This window comes from Salmo trutta, chromosome 31 (assembly GCF_901001165.1).
Source record: "Salmo trutta chromosome 31, fSalTru1.1, whole genome shotgun sequence".
Lineage (NCBI taxonomy): Eukaryota > Metazoa > Chordata > Actinopteri > Salmoniformes > Salmonidae > Salmo > Salmo trutta.
This window is the reverse complement of record NC_042987.1, coordinates 31,095,528-31,111,937: the sequence shown is the minus strand read 5'-3', so window position 1 is coordinate 31,111,937 and position 16,410 is coordinate 31,095,528. Positions and strand designations below refer to the sequence as shown.

Here is a 16,410-nt window from a genome sequence, read left to right as displayed (position 1 = left end):
AGGCGTTTGGAAATTGCTCCGAAGGATGAACCAGACTTGTGGAGGTCTACAATTTTTTTTCTGAGGTCTTGGCTAATTTCTTTTGATTTTTCCATGATGTCAAGCAAAGAGGCACTGAGTTTGAAGGTAGGCCTTGAAATACATCCACAGGTACACCTCCAATTGACTCAAATGATGTCAATTAGCCTATCAGATGCTTCTAAAGCCATGACATCATTTTCTGGAATTTTCCAAGCTGTTTAAAGGCACAGTCAACTTAGTGTATGTAAACTTCTGACCCACTGGAATTGTGATACAGTGAATTATAAGTGAAATAATCTGTCTGTAAACAATTGTTGGAAAAATTACTTGTGTCATGCACAATGTAGATGTCCTAACCGACTTGCCAAAACTATAGTTTGTTAACAGGAAATTTGTGGAGTGGTTGAAAAACGAGTTTTAATGACTCCATGCTAAGTGTAATTAAACTTCCGACTGTATGTAGTATGGCTCTGGAATTACATATCAACGTTTTGATGTGATGTTGATTTGCATCTAATAACAGTATCACACTAGCTATATTGTTTATTGATCTTTTATTGATATTAAGTGGTTTCAAACTTGATTTTCAAAGTAAACCAGTTAGTTTTTGTGCTGTTTATCTGTTTATCCCACATGATGTTAGTGGTACTGCAGAGAGCACCACTACCTTATTTGAGCAGTACATTTCTGAAATAACTCTGAGGCCCTGACCTATTATTGCTGTACTAAATCAAGGAGAGAAGTTCTCCCAGTGCTGTGTGCCCCAGTATCTCCTCTAGAAGAGCATCCATGTAAATTATTCTGTTTACAGTGTGTAGAGTAATAAACAGTAATAACCAATTAGAAATGGATAGTGTGAGTGATAACACTTCTACAATAAGGGTACATTAAATAACATGAATTAAAGCAGTTGTAAACCGTAATAGATTATTGGGTAATGCATTTATCGATAAAGCAGTGTTGTGGAATTTCCATTGCCAGAATATGTAGTATTTTAATTATCTGAAATAGGATCTTCTTGCTATGTCCTATCATGGTGGAATTCTGCTCACCTATTTAACCGCTGGAGCATATGCAGTATAATTAAACCAATCAATATTTTCTAACTGTGTGCAGGGTTAAAATTACAGAGAGGCTGGGCACCCCATAACAAGGCCCTCTTATAATAATTGAAATATCAATGTGAGCCCCTCCCAAAATGGTCAAATATTTTCGACACCCCGAGAGTGGATGTATAATTCGAACCCTGATCGTGTGTGTAGCATATGTACACACAACACCACATCATACTAAGCCATGTCCATCTGTTTAACATGAAGGATGAATAGCGGATCCTGGAAAGAGAGAAGTTATCCAGTTAGCTTCCACAGAGAGACAATCGTCTAAAACATGACGCATTTCCTCAGGTCTCTCATGGCCCTTCTCTTTGAGGCCATACATGCCACTGTGTTTTCTTCCTTTGAGAGGACATTCTGCGCTTTTCAATGATATCGCGTGTGGTGGTGTGACCTGGATAACTTTTTCTAAATGGCTGCCAACATAATTAGCACATTTTACGGTAAGAGGTAAGTGTATAGTTGTGTATTCATAATTTGTGTGAGTTTGATATTCAAATTGCTTCTACTAAGGTACCAAATGCTCCACGATGGAAATAGCTTTACCGTAGAGAGAGGCATTTTAGTTTAACCCAACAATGTCAGTAAATTGCATCATATGTAAGCTAATGATTGGGAAGCATTGGTACCAAGTACCAACATGATAGCTTTTACATTTTCATGTCTCAATGTGAGTTTGCCAAACTCTATAGCCTATCTTGCTGACTCTGTTCCACAGTACTGCTCCCGTCCCCTGTCTGGCCAACCCTCTGTTCCACAGTACTGCTCCCGTCCCCTGTCTGGCCAACCCTCTGTTCCACAGTACTGCTCCCGTCCCCTGTCTGGCCAACCCTCTGTTCCACAGTACTGCTCCCGTCCCCTGTCTGGCCAACCCTCTGTTCCACAGTACTGCTCCCGTCCCCTGTCTGGCCAACCCTCTGTTCCACAGTACTGCTCCCGTCCCCTGTCTGGCCAACCCTCTGTTCCACAGTACTGCTCCCGTCCCCTGTCTGGCCAACCCTCTGTTCCACAGTACTGCTCCCGTCCCCTGTCTGGCCAACCCTCTGTTCCACAGTACTGCTCCCGTCCCCTGTCTGGCCAACCCTCTGTTCCACAGTACTGCTCCCGTCCCCTGTCTGGCCAACCCTCTGTTCCACAGTACTGCTCCCGTCCCCTGTCTGGCCAACCCTCTGTTCCACAGTACTGCTCCCGTCCCCTGTCTGGCCAACCCTCTGTTCCACAGTACTGCTCCCGTCCCCTGTCTGGCCAACCCTCTGTTCCACAGTACTGCTCCCGTCCCCTGTCTGGCCAACCCTCTGTTCCACAGTACTGCTCCCGTCCCCTGTCTGGCCAACCCTCTGTTCCACAGTACTGCTCCCGTCCCCTGTCTGGCTAACCCTCTGTTCCACAGTACTGCTCCCGTCCCCTGTCTGGCCAACCCTCTGTTCCACAGTACTGCTCCCGTCCCCTGTCTGGCCAACCCTCTGTTCCACAGTACTGCTCCCGTCCCCTGTCTGGCCAACCCTCTGTTCCACAGTACTGCTCCCGTCCCCTGTCTGGCCAACCCTCTGTTCCACAGTACTGCTCCCGTCCCCTGTCTGGCCAACCCTCTGTTCCACAGTACTGCTCCCGTCCCCTGTCTGGCCAACCCTCTGTTCCACAGTACTGCTCCCGTCCCCTGTCTGGCCAACCCTCTGTTCCACAGTACTGCTCCCGTCCCCTGTCTGGCCAACCCTCTGTTCCACAGTACTGCTCCCGTCCCCTGTCTGGCCAACCCTCTGTTCCACAGTACTGCTCCCGTCCCCTGTCTGGCCAACCTTCTGATCAGTGTCTGTCTGAGCCTTGGGGTTTCTGCTTGCCTTATAGAAACTGGTTATTAAGCATGTCAGCTGACAAAAGGGGGATTACCATGTGATGAGACTGAGAATTCTGCTGTCTCCTTCCTCAAGCCCATCATGTGTTTGAGAGAGTGAGTGTGTCTGTGAGTCTGCTATGATGGTGATAGTTGTTATTAGCAGTAGGGTTAATGTGACAAAGTCTTGATATGGAAGGTAATAATGCAGGCTAGCTGGCAACCAATAGTTGTCATTGTAAGCAAATTCTTGCAGCTAAAATGGTACACCAAAACTCCTGAGATTTAGAGATCCTGGCATATAGAATCAGAACAAGGATTAAATCCAATTAATTTAAATATCAAAGATATTGTATGATCGTGTGTCTGCTTACCTCCATCACTGGATTTGTGTGTCACTGAAGAGGTCAGACTTGAGTTTCATTTGGATACAGCTTAATGTGCACTGTGACCTGGTATTTGCCATGTCATAAATCATCCATCAATTTTCTAGTTGATATTTGTGATAGATTTATTTTACTTATTAGCTTTCATCAGCCAACGAAATGGATAGGATCGTCACTACCATATGTTGTTATAATCATCCACTACTGCTAATCCATACTTAATAAACCGTCAGACATCTAAGACCATGTCATGTTGCTATGACATTTACTGGGTTACTTTGTACCAACAACCCTCTAACTGCAGCGGATTTTCTGATCTGCATAGCTTCTACAGCTTTGAAATGAATATGATGAGGGTGAAAAGGGCAACAATCAATCTGTAGCGTCAAGGTATAATCCTTTTGACTTGACTGTGTACGTAATCCAAAGGCTTTTTGAATGACTTTTAAAAAATTTATAGGTTAGACTTAGGTAGGTTATGATCTGTTGTCTGCTCTGCTCCATACAGTCACTGGACTTTAACTCTCCCTCTGTGTGAGATATTTCCACTGTTGTCATTCAGATTTGGTTGGGTTGACATTTTCCATGCCACAGTTGCCAAACCATACTAGAACACCAGTGACATTGTTGCTTTGAAATATTTACCTCGTATCTATGATACTTAGCATGGTCGCACTGGCAGAAGAAGGGATGGGGAGGGGACTTGGGCAAAGGTTCAGAGCTTTTTAGTCAACAGTCTTATGCCAACCACAACCACGGGCAAATTAGGGTTGGATTGAGAGAGCTGCCAAAGGTGAAACCAATATCTGTAGCATTATGGCAGCCAGTCAAATATGGGAGCTGTGTCCCATTATGGGAGGATTAGGAGGTTGTCGTTCCTCCCCGAAAGCACAAATAAATTACAAATATTTCTTATTCATCAGAACATGAACAGTAAAACTCGATTAGAATATAATACGTTTGTCCGCAAGTATGAATTGTCAATTTGTTTCGTGAACAGTGTTCAATATTTTAAAGAATGGAAGAAATGTCACTCTTCCACTGCACTAATAATAAAATAATTATTCAGAAAAATCTTGATTTGTGAGTCAGAAACAAAGTTGTCTTTTCGTTAGTCTTCACATACTCAAATTTGCAGGGCTTTGTAGGGAATAGGAAACTCTTGGCCACCATTTGTCTTCACGCGCTTAGCTCCATGTCCACGCCTTTCCCCAGGGAGCAGCCAATCTTCAGTGCCAGGGCCCATGTGTTCCAGATCGACCCAAACACCAAGAGGAACTGGATCCCCGCCAGCAAGCATGCCGTCACCGTCTCCTTCTTCTACGACGGCAACAGGAACGTGTACCGCATCATCAGCGTGGGTGGTACGAAGGTGAGCCATGCAGCTGTACTGTGGTCGTCACTAGATACCACAGCCACCTCACCTATTTTTACCATTTCTCTTCTTAAAATTTGATTTTAACGGCTCATAATAATGTCCGGAACAGAGCAAATGGAATGGCATCAAACACCTGGAAACCATGTGTTTGATGTATTTGATATCGTTCCACTGATTCCTCTCCAGTCATTACCACGAGCCCGTTCTCCCCAATTAAGTGTCACCAACCTAACCTTAACCCTAAACTTAACCACACAGCTAACCTTAAAATTAAAAAAGCACATTTTCATTTTAATGAACTTTTACGATATAGACAATTTTGACTTTGTCTTTGTGGCAATTAGTGGAAACCCTGTACTGTGTAGTGGGTTGACTCTCTGGAACATGAACACATGTCACGGTTGAATTATGTGAATGTGTAGTCTTGTTGAAAACTGGGATTTAAGGGAAAACATCCTTTTTGAGGGATTTTCACAGGATTGAATGGGTTGGTTAAGAATATGGTCTCAAGTTCACAATCATTTTTTTCTAGCCAATATAGCATAGTCCAGCTTGGAAAAGAGAGTAGCTAAATATGAGTCTGGAATATGTAACAGGCCAGCCTGGACCTGTTTAAGATTGTTTGTGTTCACTCTTACTTTCCGCTGTAGTTATTTATCCTTCCAGACCTTAGTTGTTCACGATGCTAGACATAAAAGCAGTGGTTCTACACGTTTTATTCATTTAAAACCAATTAAGCCATTGTTAAGTCAAGAAGAACTGGAATGTGAACAGAAAATCAATGTCACCTAACAGCGTTCACAAGATCAAGACTCGTCTTCCTCACAAGCTTTGGATTTGGATCAACTCCCCATGCCACCCTGGAATCTATCTGATCTCCCCTTAACACCTCTGTTCTGACCCACATTCCCCACTCCCTGCAGACCTTGTGATCAGCAGCCCAATTCCCCCTGTCTTGTGTCTGGCAACGTGGTAATCTTTTGTACCATGTCATGTGAAACATGTTGGCCCAGACTCTCGTAATCGTTTGTTAAAAAACCTCCTCTTCTTTAAGCTGCCCTTGCCCTCTGATTCTGGGTGTTTAAGTCAGTTATATTATAGTAATTCTGCAGCTGACGCAAAAGGTTATAAATAGGTCTGCTTAATGTTTTTTCTCATGTGACCTGAAACAACATGAGGGGCTGTAGCCATGTCTACGGCTGACTGATGTTTTTTCATCTGTTGAAAGGGTAGGTCAGTCAAAGAAAATAGCATTTCTTGGTTACATCTGAAAAAGAATGCAAACTCTAGATTGCCAATCTGTCCAATCTGAAATATGGGTATGTCACATTATCATGTTATTAGGCTCAAAAGACCCTTCCCAAGGAGTTAACTGTTTGTTTTTTTACTCTAGGTGTGTTTAACCATCTGTTTGTACAACGCATTTGCAACCATTCGTTGGGTTATTCTGAAAATACAAGCAGATGCTCCCGTAATGAGCCCAAATGTTTTACTAATTTTCTGAGAAAACAAGTCCTTGCTTTGGCATAAACATGAATCATTATTTGTATAGCATGATAGCTATTGATGTTCATCAGCTGAGGTGAGGAACTGCTACTGTAGTTGGTAATGATTTTGTCTGGAAAAATGCTGAAATTGTCCCTGACGCAACTCAAACATATCTAGCTACAACTAGGTCTGCCCTGAGAACAGTCTTGGTTTCCACTATTGCGATTCTGCTCTATCCGCAGGCCATTATCAACTGCACCATCACACCGAGCATGACGTTCACCAGGACCTCGCAGAAGTTCGGCCAGTGGGCAGACAGCAGGGCCAACACGGTCTACGGCCTGGGCTTCGCTACAGAGCAGCAGCTGCATCAGGTGAAGATCTCAATTCACTCCACATTAAGGGTCTGGTGTCCTAAAATAATGTAGTTAATTATGGACAAGCATTTATCTCTTGTCCCTCAGTTTTCTGAGCGGTTTAAGGAGGTGAAAGAGGCTGCCCGTCTTGCACGTGAAAAGTCCCAGGATAAGATGGAGTTGGTCAACACTGCTCTCAGCATCGCTGCCCCACAGGTGAGCTCCGACATAAGCACAGTGCCTCAGTGCTAAAACTCTAGAGGTCTTTTAGAAACATTAGGGAAATTGTTCAAAGTATAGTGCCCAGTTATTCCACGACTATTTAAACTGCTTTTAAGAGAAAAGCCCCTGAGGAATCTTTTTGAGACAGGCATGTCTGCGGAACGTTTGAGAGTCTCTGGAACTCCTGCAGTGGTACACATCAAGGTACTGCTATCTCCCAGGTCTTTTCACAGGCTGGGAAAGAGATGGGAAGGAAGGCGTAAGAAGGATGAGCTGGGTCATTTGTCTCTAAAAGTGAAAGGAAAACTAGGGCGATGGTAAAAGGATCCAATGCAGCCCAGTGCTCTGCCTGGCTGGCTGTTTCTGCTCACTGCAGAAGCCCCTGAAATGTTAAAAATGTAGTCTTGCTCCGGTCAATTGATCAATAGAGAACAATTATCCATCTGCCTGGTCATGAGAAACTTGCCTAACCCTCCTCAATTTTGTGGCTGAGTCGTTTTCAAGTGGTGTCTCTCATTCCTCATCCAGCACAGTTAGTGATGTAATGGCGATATTGGAAAACCAAACCCCTAGAACTAGTCATTTAGATGTATTTCTACTATTTAGCACTCTCTTAAACATTTTAATTTCATTGATCACTAGACTATTATGATTATGGCAGTCAGAGGTTAACAAAATGTTTAATATAAACTGGGTGGTTCGAGCCCTGAATAATGATTGGCTGACAGTTGTGGTATATCAGACCGTATACCATGGGTATGACAAAATGCTTATCTTACTGCTCTAATTACATTGGTAACCAGTTTATAATAGCAATAAGGCACCTCTGGGGTTTGTGGTATATGGCCAATATACCACAGCTAAGGGCTGTATCCAGGCACTCCTCGTTGTGTTGTGCTTAAAAACAGCCCTTAGCCGTGGTATATTGGCCATATACCACACCTCCTCGGGCCATATTGTTTTCATATACAGTGTGTTAAATTTATATTGGTGTGTTCTTTACTCTCTTGCTATCGGATGACTTGGGGTTTCTCCTCCAGTTCTCACAGGTGGGCCTCATGTTTGTTTGATAGCCATTCACGTCTAAGAATGGCCAATTGTGGTACCATTATGCTATGACAAAGAATAGTCCAGCAAATCAAACAAATCAAGTGTCTTTGTCTTCGTGAGGTTGAGTTTCCATTGCAGTAGAATGGACGATCCTCAAAACTTGGCATGCTGCTGAAATTGATGTCCTTGAAATACCTTCTGGTGACATCAGGCTCTCTGACACTCCTGTTGTGACAGAGGGCTACAGTGCCTGGGAAGGTGTCCACAGCGTGGACGCTCAGAGGAAAACAAGCTGTTCTTTATCTCACAACAGCAAACACCTTCTCCGTCCTGAAGGGGTAGATGTAATTCAATCCCCATGGCAAAACTAAACTACCGAGAAATTGAAATAGGAGTGATGTAACTGTGAAAGGATGACGTACTGTATAAACCATGACAGGTAGGGAATATTTTGCTAGATCGCGCCAGACTACATTAGTATATTACTCATACTTTTCCCATCAAGGATGAAAAAGTCAGGACATTATATATAGTATTCAGACCCCTTCACTTTTTCCACATTTTGTTGTTACAGCGTTATTCTAAAATGGATTAAAAAAATTCCCTCATCAATCTACATGCAATAACCCATAATGACAAAGCAAAAACAGGTTTTTAGAAATGACTAATTAAAATGTTAAAAAATCACATTTACATAAGTATTCAGACCCTTTACTCAGTACTTTGTTGAAGCACCTTTGGCAGCAATTACAGCCTCAAGTCTTCTTGGGTATTACTCTACAAGCTTGACACAGCTGTATTTAGGGAGTTTCTCTCATTCTTCTCTGCAGATCCTCTCAAACTCTGTCAGGTTGGATGGGGACCGTCTCTGCACAGCTATTTTCAGGTCTCTCCAGAGATGTTCGATTGGTTTCTGGCTGGGCCACTCATGGACATTCAGAGACTTGTCATGAAGCCACTCCTGTGTTGTCTTGGCTGTGTGCTTAGGGTCGTTGTCTTGTTGGAAGGTAAACCTTCGCACCAGTCTGAGGTCCTGAGCGCGCTGGAGCAGGTTTTCATCAAGGATCTCTCTGTACATTGCTCCGTTCATCTTTCCCTCGATCCTGACTAGTCTCCCAGTTCTGTCGCTGAAAAACATCCCCACAGCATGATGCTTTCAACACCATTTTATTTTTTTATTTAACCTTAATTTAACTAGGCAAGTCAGTTATGAACAAATTCTTATTTACAATGACGGCCGGCAGGTAGCCTAGCGGTTAGAGCGTTGGGCTAGTAACCGAAAGGTTGCTTGATCGAATCCTTTGTAAATTGTAAATAAGAATTTGTTCTTAACCGACTTGCCTAGTAAAATAAAATAAATAAATGAATACCCTGGCCAAACCCGGATGATGCTGGGCCAACTGTGCGCCGCCCTATGGGATTCCCAATCACAGCCGGATGTGATACAGACTGGATTCAATGGGATGGTGCCAGGTTTCCCCCAGACGTGATGCTTGGGATTCAGACCAGAGAATCTTGTTTCTCATGGCCTGAGTCATTTAGGTGCCTTTTGGCAAACTCCAAGTAGGCTGTCATGTGTCTTTTACTGAGGAGTGGCTTCCGTCTGGCCTCTCTACCATAAAGGCCTGATTGGTGGTGTTACAGAGATGGTTGTCCTTCTGGAAAGTTCTCTCATCTCCACAGAGCTCTGGAGCTCTGTCAGAGTGACCATCGGGTTCTTGGTCACCTCCCTGACCAAGGCCCTTCTCCCCCAATTTCTCCATTTGGCTGGGCGGCCAGCTATAGGAAGAGTCTTGGTGGTTCCAAACTTCTTCCATTTAAGAATTTGTTTATTAACCTTTATTTAACTAGGCCATTTAAGAATGATGAAGGCCACTGTATTCTTGGGGACCTTCAATGCTGCAGACAGTTTTTGGTACCCTTCCCCAGATCTGTGCCTCGACACAATCCTGTGTCGGAGCTCTACGGTCAATTCCTTCAACCTTATGGCTTGGTTTTTGCTCTGACATGCACTGTCAACTGCGGGACCTTATATAGACAGGTTTGTGCCTTTCCAAATCATGTCCAATCAATTGAATGTACCAAAGGTGGACTAGAAACATCTTAAGGATGATCAATGGATACAGGATGCACCTCAATTTCGAATCTCATAGCATTTTAGAATAAGGCTGTAACTTAACTGTCACGACTTCCGCCGAAGTCGGTCCCTCTGCTTGTTCGGGCGGCATTCGGCGGTCGACGTCACCGGTCTTCTAGCCATCGCCGATCCACTTTTCATTTTCCATTTGTTTTGTCTTTGTTTTCTACACACCTGGTTTCTATTCCCCAATTACATGTTCATTATTTAACCCTCTGTTTCCCACATGTTAGTGTGCGTGTTTATTGATTGTTAATGTCGGTGCTTGTCGGCTGGTTATGTTTGCCGGGTTATGTATTTACGGCCGTTATTTTCGAGTGACCAGTATTTCTCCGCACCTTGAGTATTGTCTGTATACTGGTGCTGTCGTGGAATTAAATACCTTGTACACTCATTTCTGCTCTCCTGCGCCAGATTCACTGCACCAGTTACCCACCTATTGACAGTAAAAAGATTTGCAAAAAGTGAAGGGGTCTGAATACTTTTCGAATGCACTGCATGCAGCCTCAGCTGGTTTTCCTCCTTTTCCTTTTACCTGTTACTGATTTCAACCTGGGAAACCAGGTAAGTGACTGGGATCAGCCAATCAGGTACCTAATTTGACCAATTAAGTTGAAGGAATTAACAAAAACCAGAAGACACTGCACCCCCGGGCTTCTTTGGTATTGGTTTAAAGGGGAAATCTGCAGTTGCTTCATACATTTTTGGACTTATAAATTAGTGATATGTATGTACCCATTGATTTTTGAAGATTATACAGTGCCTTGCAAAAGTATTCACCCCTTTGGCGTTTTCCTTATTTTGTTGCATTACAACTTGTCATTTAAATTGATTTTTATTTGGATTTCATGTATTGGACATTACACAAAAAGGTCCAAACTGGTGGAGTGAAATGAAAAAAATAACTTGTTTCATAAAATAAAAAAAGTGGTGCGTGCATATGTATTCACCCCTTTGCTATGAAGCCCCTAAATAATCTAATCTAAGTGTCACATGATCTCAGTATATATAAACCTGTTCTGAAAGGCCCCAGAGTCTGCACCACCAAGTAAGCAGCACTATGAAGACCAAGGAGCTCGCCAAACAGGTCAGGGACAAAGTTGTGGAGAAGTACATATCAGGGTTGGTTATAAAAATATATCTGAAACTTTGAACATGCCACGGAGCACCATCAAATCCATTATTAAAAAATGGAAAGAATATGGCACCACAACAAACCTGCCAAAACTCACGGACCAGGCAAGGAGGGCATTAATCAGAGAGGCAACAAAGAGACCAAAGATAACCCTGAAGGAGCTGCAAAGCTCCACAGCGGAGATTGGAGTATCTGTCCATAGGACCACTTTAAGCCGTACACTCCAGAGATCTGGGCTTTATGGAAGAGTAGCCAGAAAAAAATAAGCAAACATGTTTGTTGTTTGCCAAAAGGCATGTGGGAGACTCCCCAAACATATGGAAGAAGGAACTCTGGTCAGATGAGACTAAAATCTAGCTTTTTGGCCATCAAGGAAAACGCTATGTCTGGCGCAAATCCAACACCTCTCATCACCCCAAGAACACCATCCCCACAGTGAAGCATGGTGGTGGCAGCATCATGCTGTGGGGATGTTTTTCATCGGCAGCGACTGGGAAACTGGTCAGAATTGAAGGAATGATGGATGGCGCTAAATACAGAGAAATTATTGAGGGAAACCTGTTTCAGTCTTCCAGAGATTTGAGACTGGGACGGAGGTTCACCTTCCAGCAGGACAATGACCCTAAGCAAACTGCTAAATCAACATTAAGGGGAAACATTTAAATGTCTTGGAATGGCCTAGTCAAAGACCAGACATCAATCCAATTGAGAATCTGTGGTATGACTTAAAAATTGCTGTACATCAGTGGAACCCATCCAACTTGAAGGAGCTGGAGCAGTTTTGCCTTGAAGAATGGGCAAAAATCCCAGTGGCAAGATGTGCCAAGCTTATAGAGACATACCCCAAGAGACTTGCAACTGTAATTGCTGCAAAAGGTGTCTTTACAAAGTATTGACTTTGGGGGAGTGAATAGTTATGCGTGCTCAAGTTTTCAGTTTTTTTGTCGTATTTCTTGTTTGTTTCACAATAAAGAATATTTTGCATCTTCAAAGTGGTAGGCATGTTGTGTAAATCACATGATACAACCCCCCCAAAAATCCATTTTAATTCCAGTTTGTAAGGCAATAAAATAGGAAAAATGCTAAAGAGGGTGAATACTTTTGCAAGCCACTGTAACTTATAAATGCTTCATGAGCTTAGTTCAACTGTCGTACCCCAGCAGAACCCAAACTATACACTTGTTTTGCTCCAGTGGTTGTAAACAAAGTAGATGTAAATAAACACTATTTAGCCTCAAAACATGGTTAAAACTATCATTTTTATATCATGGATGGTCATTCCTTGCATCCATAGCTCTGTCTATTAATTTGAGAGTGGTTGCATTTCTCCAGCCACATCCCTCAGCTTTTTACCAAAACAGTGTTTTGTTATTGTTTCAACTGCAGATTGCCCCTTTTAAAGTGTATTATTTGTGTTGTGTGTTAGGACCTCGGTGACGAGCTCCAGTCTCCGCCGGTGATGTGTGTGAACGGTCCTGAGGACAAGATGTTCCGCAGCCAAAGCGCAGACATCACACTGTCTTCTGAGAAGGAGCGTATTAAAAAGATGCTTTCTGAAGGGTAACCCACTTATACACGCTCTTGCCCTCAAAGTTTTACTCAAGCCAGGGTTTTTTCATTGTCTGAAAGTACACCGAATGTTTTATAGAAATGTTCTTGGTCTCAAGTGTTCCATTTTATCTCCCAAGGTTCAGACAGAAAAACATAATTTAGGCAAAGAGGATTTTCTTGGAGTAAGCCAGAGCCGGGGCATTTAAATCAAATCAAATTGAATTGGTCGCGTACAAATATTTTGCATATCGCAGATCCAGCAAAATGCTTATGTTTCTAGCTTGAACAGTGCTGTAATACCTAACAATACAAAATAATACACACAAATCCCAAAAATGTAAATAAAGAAATTAAGAATAATCAGAACAAGCAATGTCAGAGTCCGGAATATAAATATAAAAAAGGTGCAGGGTAGAGTACCGAGTGGTAGCCGGCTAATAACAGTGACTAGGGCCTCCCGAGTGGCGCAGTGGTCTAAGGCACTGCATCGCAGTGACTAAGTTCAGGGCAGGGTACTGGGCGGAGGCCGGCTAGTGGTGACTATTTAACAGTCTGATGACCTGGAGATAGCTGATTTTCAGTCTCCCAGCTTAGATGCACCTGTACTGTCTCCGCCTTCTACATAGTAGCAGGGTTAATAGGCTATGGCTCGGGTGGCTGAGGTCCTTGATGATCTTCTTGGCTTTCCTGTGACACCTGGTGATGTAGATCTCTTGGAGGGCAGGCAGTGTGCCCCCGGTGATGTGTTGGGCTGACCGTACCACCCTCTGGAGAGCCCTGTGGATGGTGCAATTGCCATACCAGGCAGTGATACAGCCTAATAGGATGTTCTCAATGGTGCATCTGTAGAGGTTTGTGAAGGTCTTAGGGGCCAAGACAAATTTCTTCAGCTTCCTGAGGTTGGAGAGGCGATGTTGTTCCTTCTTCACCACACTGTTTCTGTGGATGGACTATTTCAAGTTGTCAGTGATGAGCACGCCAATGAACTTTAATCTTTTCAACCTCTCGACTGCGGCCCTGACGATGTCGATTGGGGCGTGCTGTCTCTGCTGCCTCCTGAAGTCCACAATCATCTCTTTCGTTTTGTTGATGGAGAAGTTATTTACCTGGCACCACTGTGCCAGTGCCCTCACCTCCTCCCTGTAGGCTGTCTCATCATTGTTGGTAATCAGCCCTACTATTGTTGTGTCGTCAGCTAACTTCATGATTGAGTTGGAGACGTGTGTGGCCACGCAGTCATGGGTGAACAGGGAGTGCAAGAGGGGGCTGAGCACGCACCCTTGTGGGGCCCCCATGTTGAGGATCAGCGTGGTGTAGATGTCACCCCTAGCTGTCACCACCTTGGGTCTGCACGTAAGGAAGTCCAGGACCCAGTTGCACAGGGCGAGGTTCAGACCCAGGGCCCTAAGCTTAGTGATGAGCTTGGAGTAGAGGTCATCTGAATATGATTTTTCAACGCCGATACCAATTATTGGAGGACCAAAAAAAGCCGATACCGATTAATCGGCCGATTTAAAAATATAAACTTTATTTTTTTTGTAATAATGACAATTACAACAATACTGAATGAACACTTATTTTAACTTAATATAATACATCAATAAAATCAATTTAGGCTCAAATAAATAATGAAACATGTTCAATTTGGTTTAAATAATGCAAAAACAAAGTGTTGGAGAAGAAAGTAAAAGTGCAATATGTGCCATGTAAGAAAGCTAACGTTTAAGTGCCTTGCTCAGAACATGGGAACATATGAAAGCTGGTGGTTCCTTTTAACATGAGTCTTCAATATTCCCAGGTAAGAAGTTTTAGGTTGTAGTTATTATAGAAATTATAGGAATATTTCTCTCTATACGATTTGTATTTCATATACCTTTGACTATTGGATGTTCTTATAGGCACTTTAGTATTGCCAGTGTAACAGTATAGCTTCCGTCCCTCTCCTCGCTCCTACCTGGGCTCGAACCAGGAACACATCGACAACAGCCACCCTCGAAGCAGCATTACCCATGCAGAGCAAGGGGAACAACTACTCCAAGTCTCAGAGCGAGTGATGTTTGAAACGCTATTAGCGCGCACCCGCTAACTAGCTAGCCATTTCACATCGGTTACACCAGCCTAATCTTGGGAGTTGACAGGCTTGAAGTCATAAACAGCGCAATGCATTGCGAAGAGCTGCTGGCAAAAGGCACGAAAATGCTGTTTGAATGAATGCTCACGAGCGTACTGGTGCCTACCACCGCTCAGTCAGACTGCTCTATCAAATCATAGACTTAATTATGATATAATAAACACACAGAAATACGAGCCTTAGGTCATTAATACGGTCGAATGCGGAAACTATCATCTCGAAAACAAAAAGTTTTTTTTTCTGTCAGTGAAATACGGAACCGGTCCGTATTTTATCTAACGGGTGGCATCCCTAAGTCTAAATATTCCTGTTACATTGCACAACCTTCAATGGTATGTCATAATTACGTAAAATTCTGGCAAATTACTTTGCAACGAGCCAGGCAATGAACGCAAGAGCAGTGACACAATTTCATGTTAGCAGGCAATATTAACTAAATATGCAGGTTTAAAAATATATACTTGTGTATTGATTTTAAAGAAAGGCATTGATGTTTATGGTTAGGTACATTGGTGCAACAACAGTGCTTTTTTCGCAAATGCGCTGGTTAAATCATCACCCGTTTGTCGAAGTAGGCTGTGATTCGATGAGAAAAGGCACCACATCGATTATATGCAACGCAGGACACGTTAGATAAACTAGTAATATCATCAACCATGTGTAGTTAACTAGTGATTATGTTAAGATTGATAGTTTTTTATAAGATAAGTCTAATGCTAGCTAGCAACTTACCTTGGCTTCTTGCTGCCCTCGCGTAACAGGTAGTCAGCCTGCCATGCAGGCTCCTCATGGAGTGCAATGTAAGGCAGGTGGTTAGAGTGTTGGACTAGTAACCAGAAGGTTGCAAAAAACGAATCCCCGAATCCCCCCTGAACAAGGCAGTTAACCCCCGTTCCTAGGCCGTCATTGAAAATAAGAATGTGTTCTTAATCTGACTTGCCTAGTTAAATAAAGGTGTAAAAAAATATATATATAAAAAAAAAAATCGGTGGCCAAAAATACCGATTACCGATTGTTATGAAAACTTGAAATCGGCCCTAATTAATCGTCCATTCCGATTAATTGTTCGACCTCTAGCTTGGAGGGCACTATGGTGGCCCATGTCGGCGGCTCAATATTTTCCTTGAAGAGTGCGAAGATGGTGTTTAGCTTTTCCGGGAGTGAGGCAGCGGTGTCTGCGACGTGGCTGACTTTCCCTTTATAATCATTGATTGTCTGGAGTCCCTACTACATACGTCTCGTGTTTGAGCCATTGAATTGCGACTCCACTTTGTCCCTGTACTATCGTTTTACTTCTCTGATTGCGTTACGGAGGGCATAGCTGGTCTGTTTGTACACGTTTCCAGTCACCTTGCCATGGTTAAATGCGGTGGTTCGCACTTTCATTTTAAGTTTCTGCCTATAGGAGGGGAGGAACAAAATGGAACCTTGATCTGATTTGGGGAAGGGAGGGCGGGGTGGGCCTTGTAGCTGTCCCAGAAGGGGGAGTAGTAATGTTCAAGAGTGCTCAATGCGTGATTAGCACATGAGATGTGTTGATAGAACTTCGGTAGCATTTTTCTCAGATTTCCTTTATTAAAGTCCCCAGGTACAATAAATACAGCCTCAG

At 43.1% G+C, this 16,410-nt stretch overlaps 1 protein-coding gene across 4 annotated transcripts in view; it reads left to right on the top strand.

The window, feature by feature from the left end:
• LOC115169941 (homer protein homolog 3) overlaps positions 1 to 16,410 on the top strand; it is a 30,347-nt gene that overhangs the window by 4,172 nt on the left and 9,765 nt on the right. For 2 of the 4 annotated variants that reach the window (XM_029726089.1, XM_029726090.1), the window contains exons 3-7: positions 4,569 to 4,725; positions 6,462 to 6,593; positions 6,684 to 6,791; positions 7,808 to 7,846; positions 12,546 to 12,679. In XM_029726089.1, the coding sequence (XP_029581949.1) occupies positions 4,569 to 4,725; positions 6,462 to 6,593; positions 6,684 to 6,791; positions 7,808 to 7,846; positions 12,546 to 12,679 (570 nt within the window). The remainder of the gene's footprint in view (positions 1 to 4,568; positions 4,726 to 6,461; positions 6,594 to 6,683; positions 6,792 to 7,807; positions 7,847 to 12,545; positions 12,680 to 16,410) is intronic. The other 2 variants (XM_029726092.1, XM_029726093.1) reach the window with 2 other exon arrangements.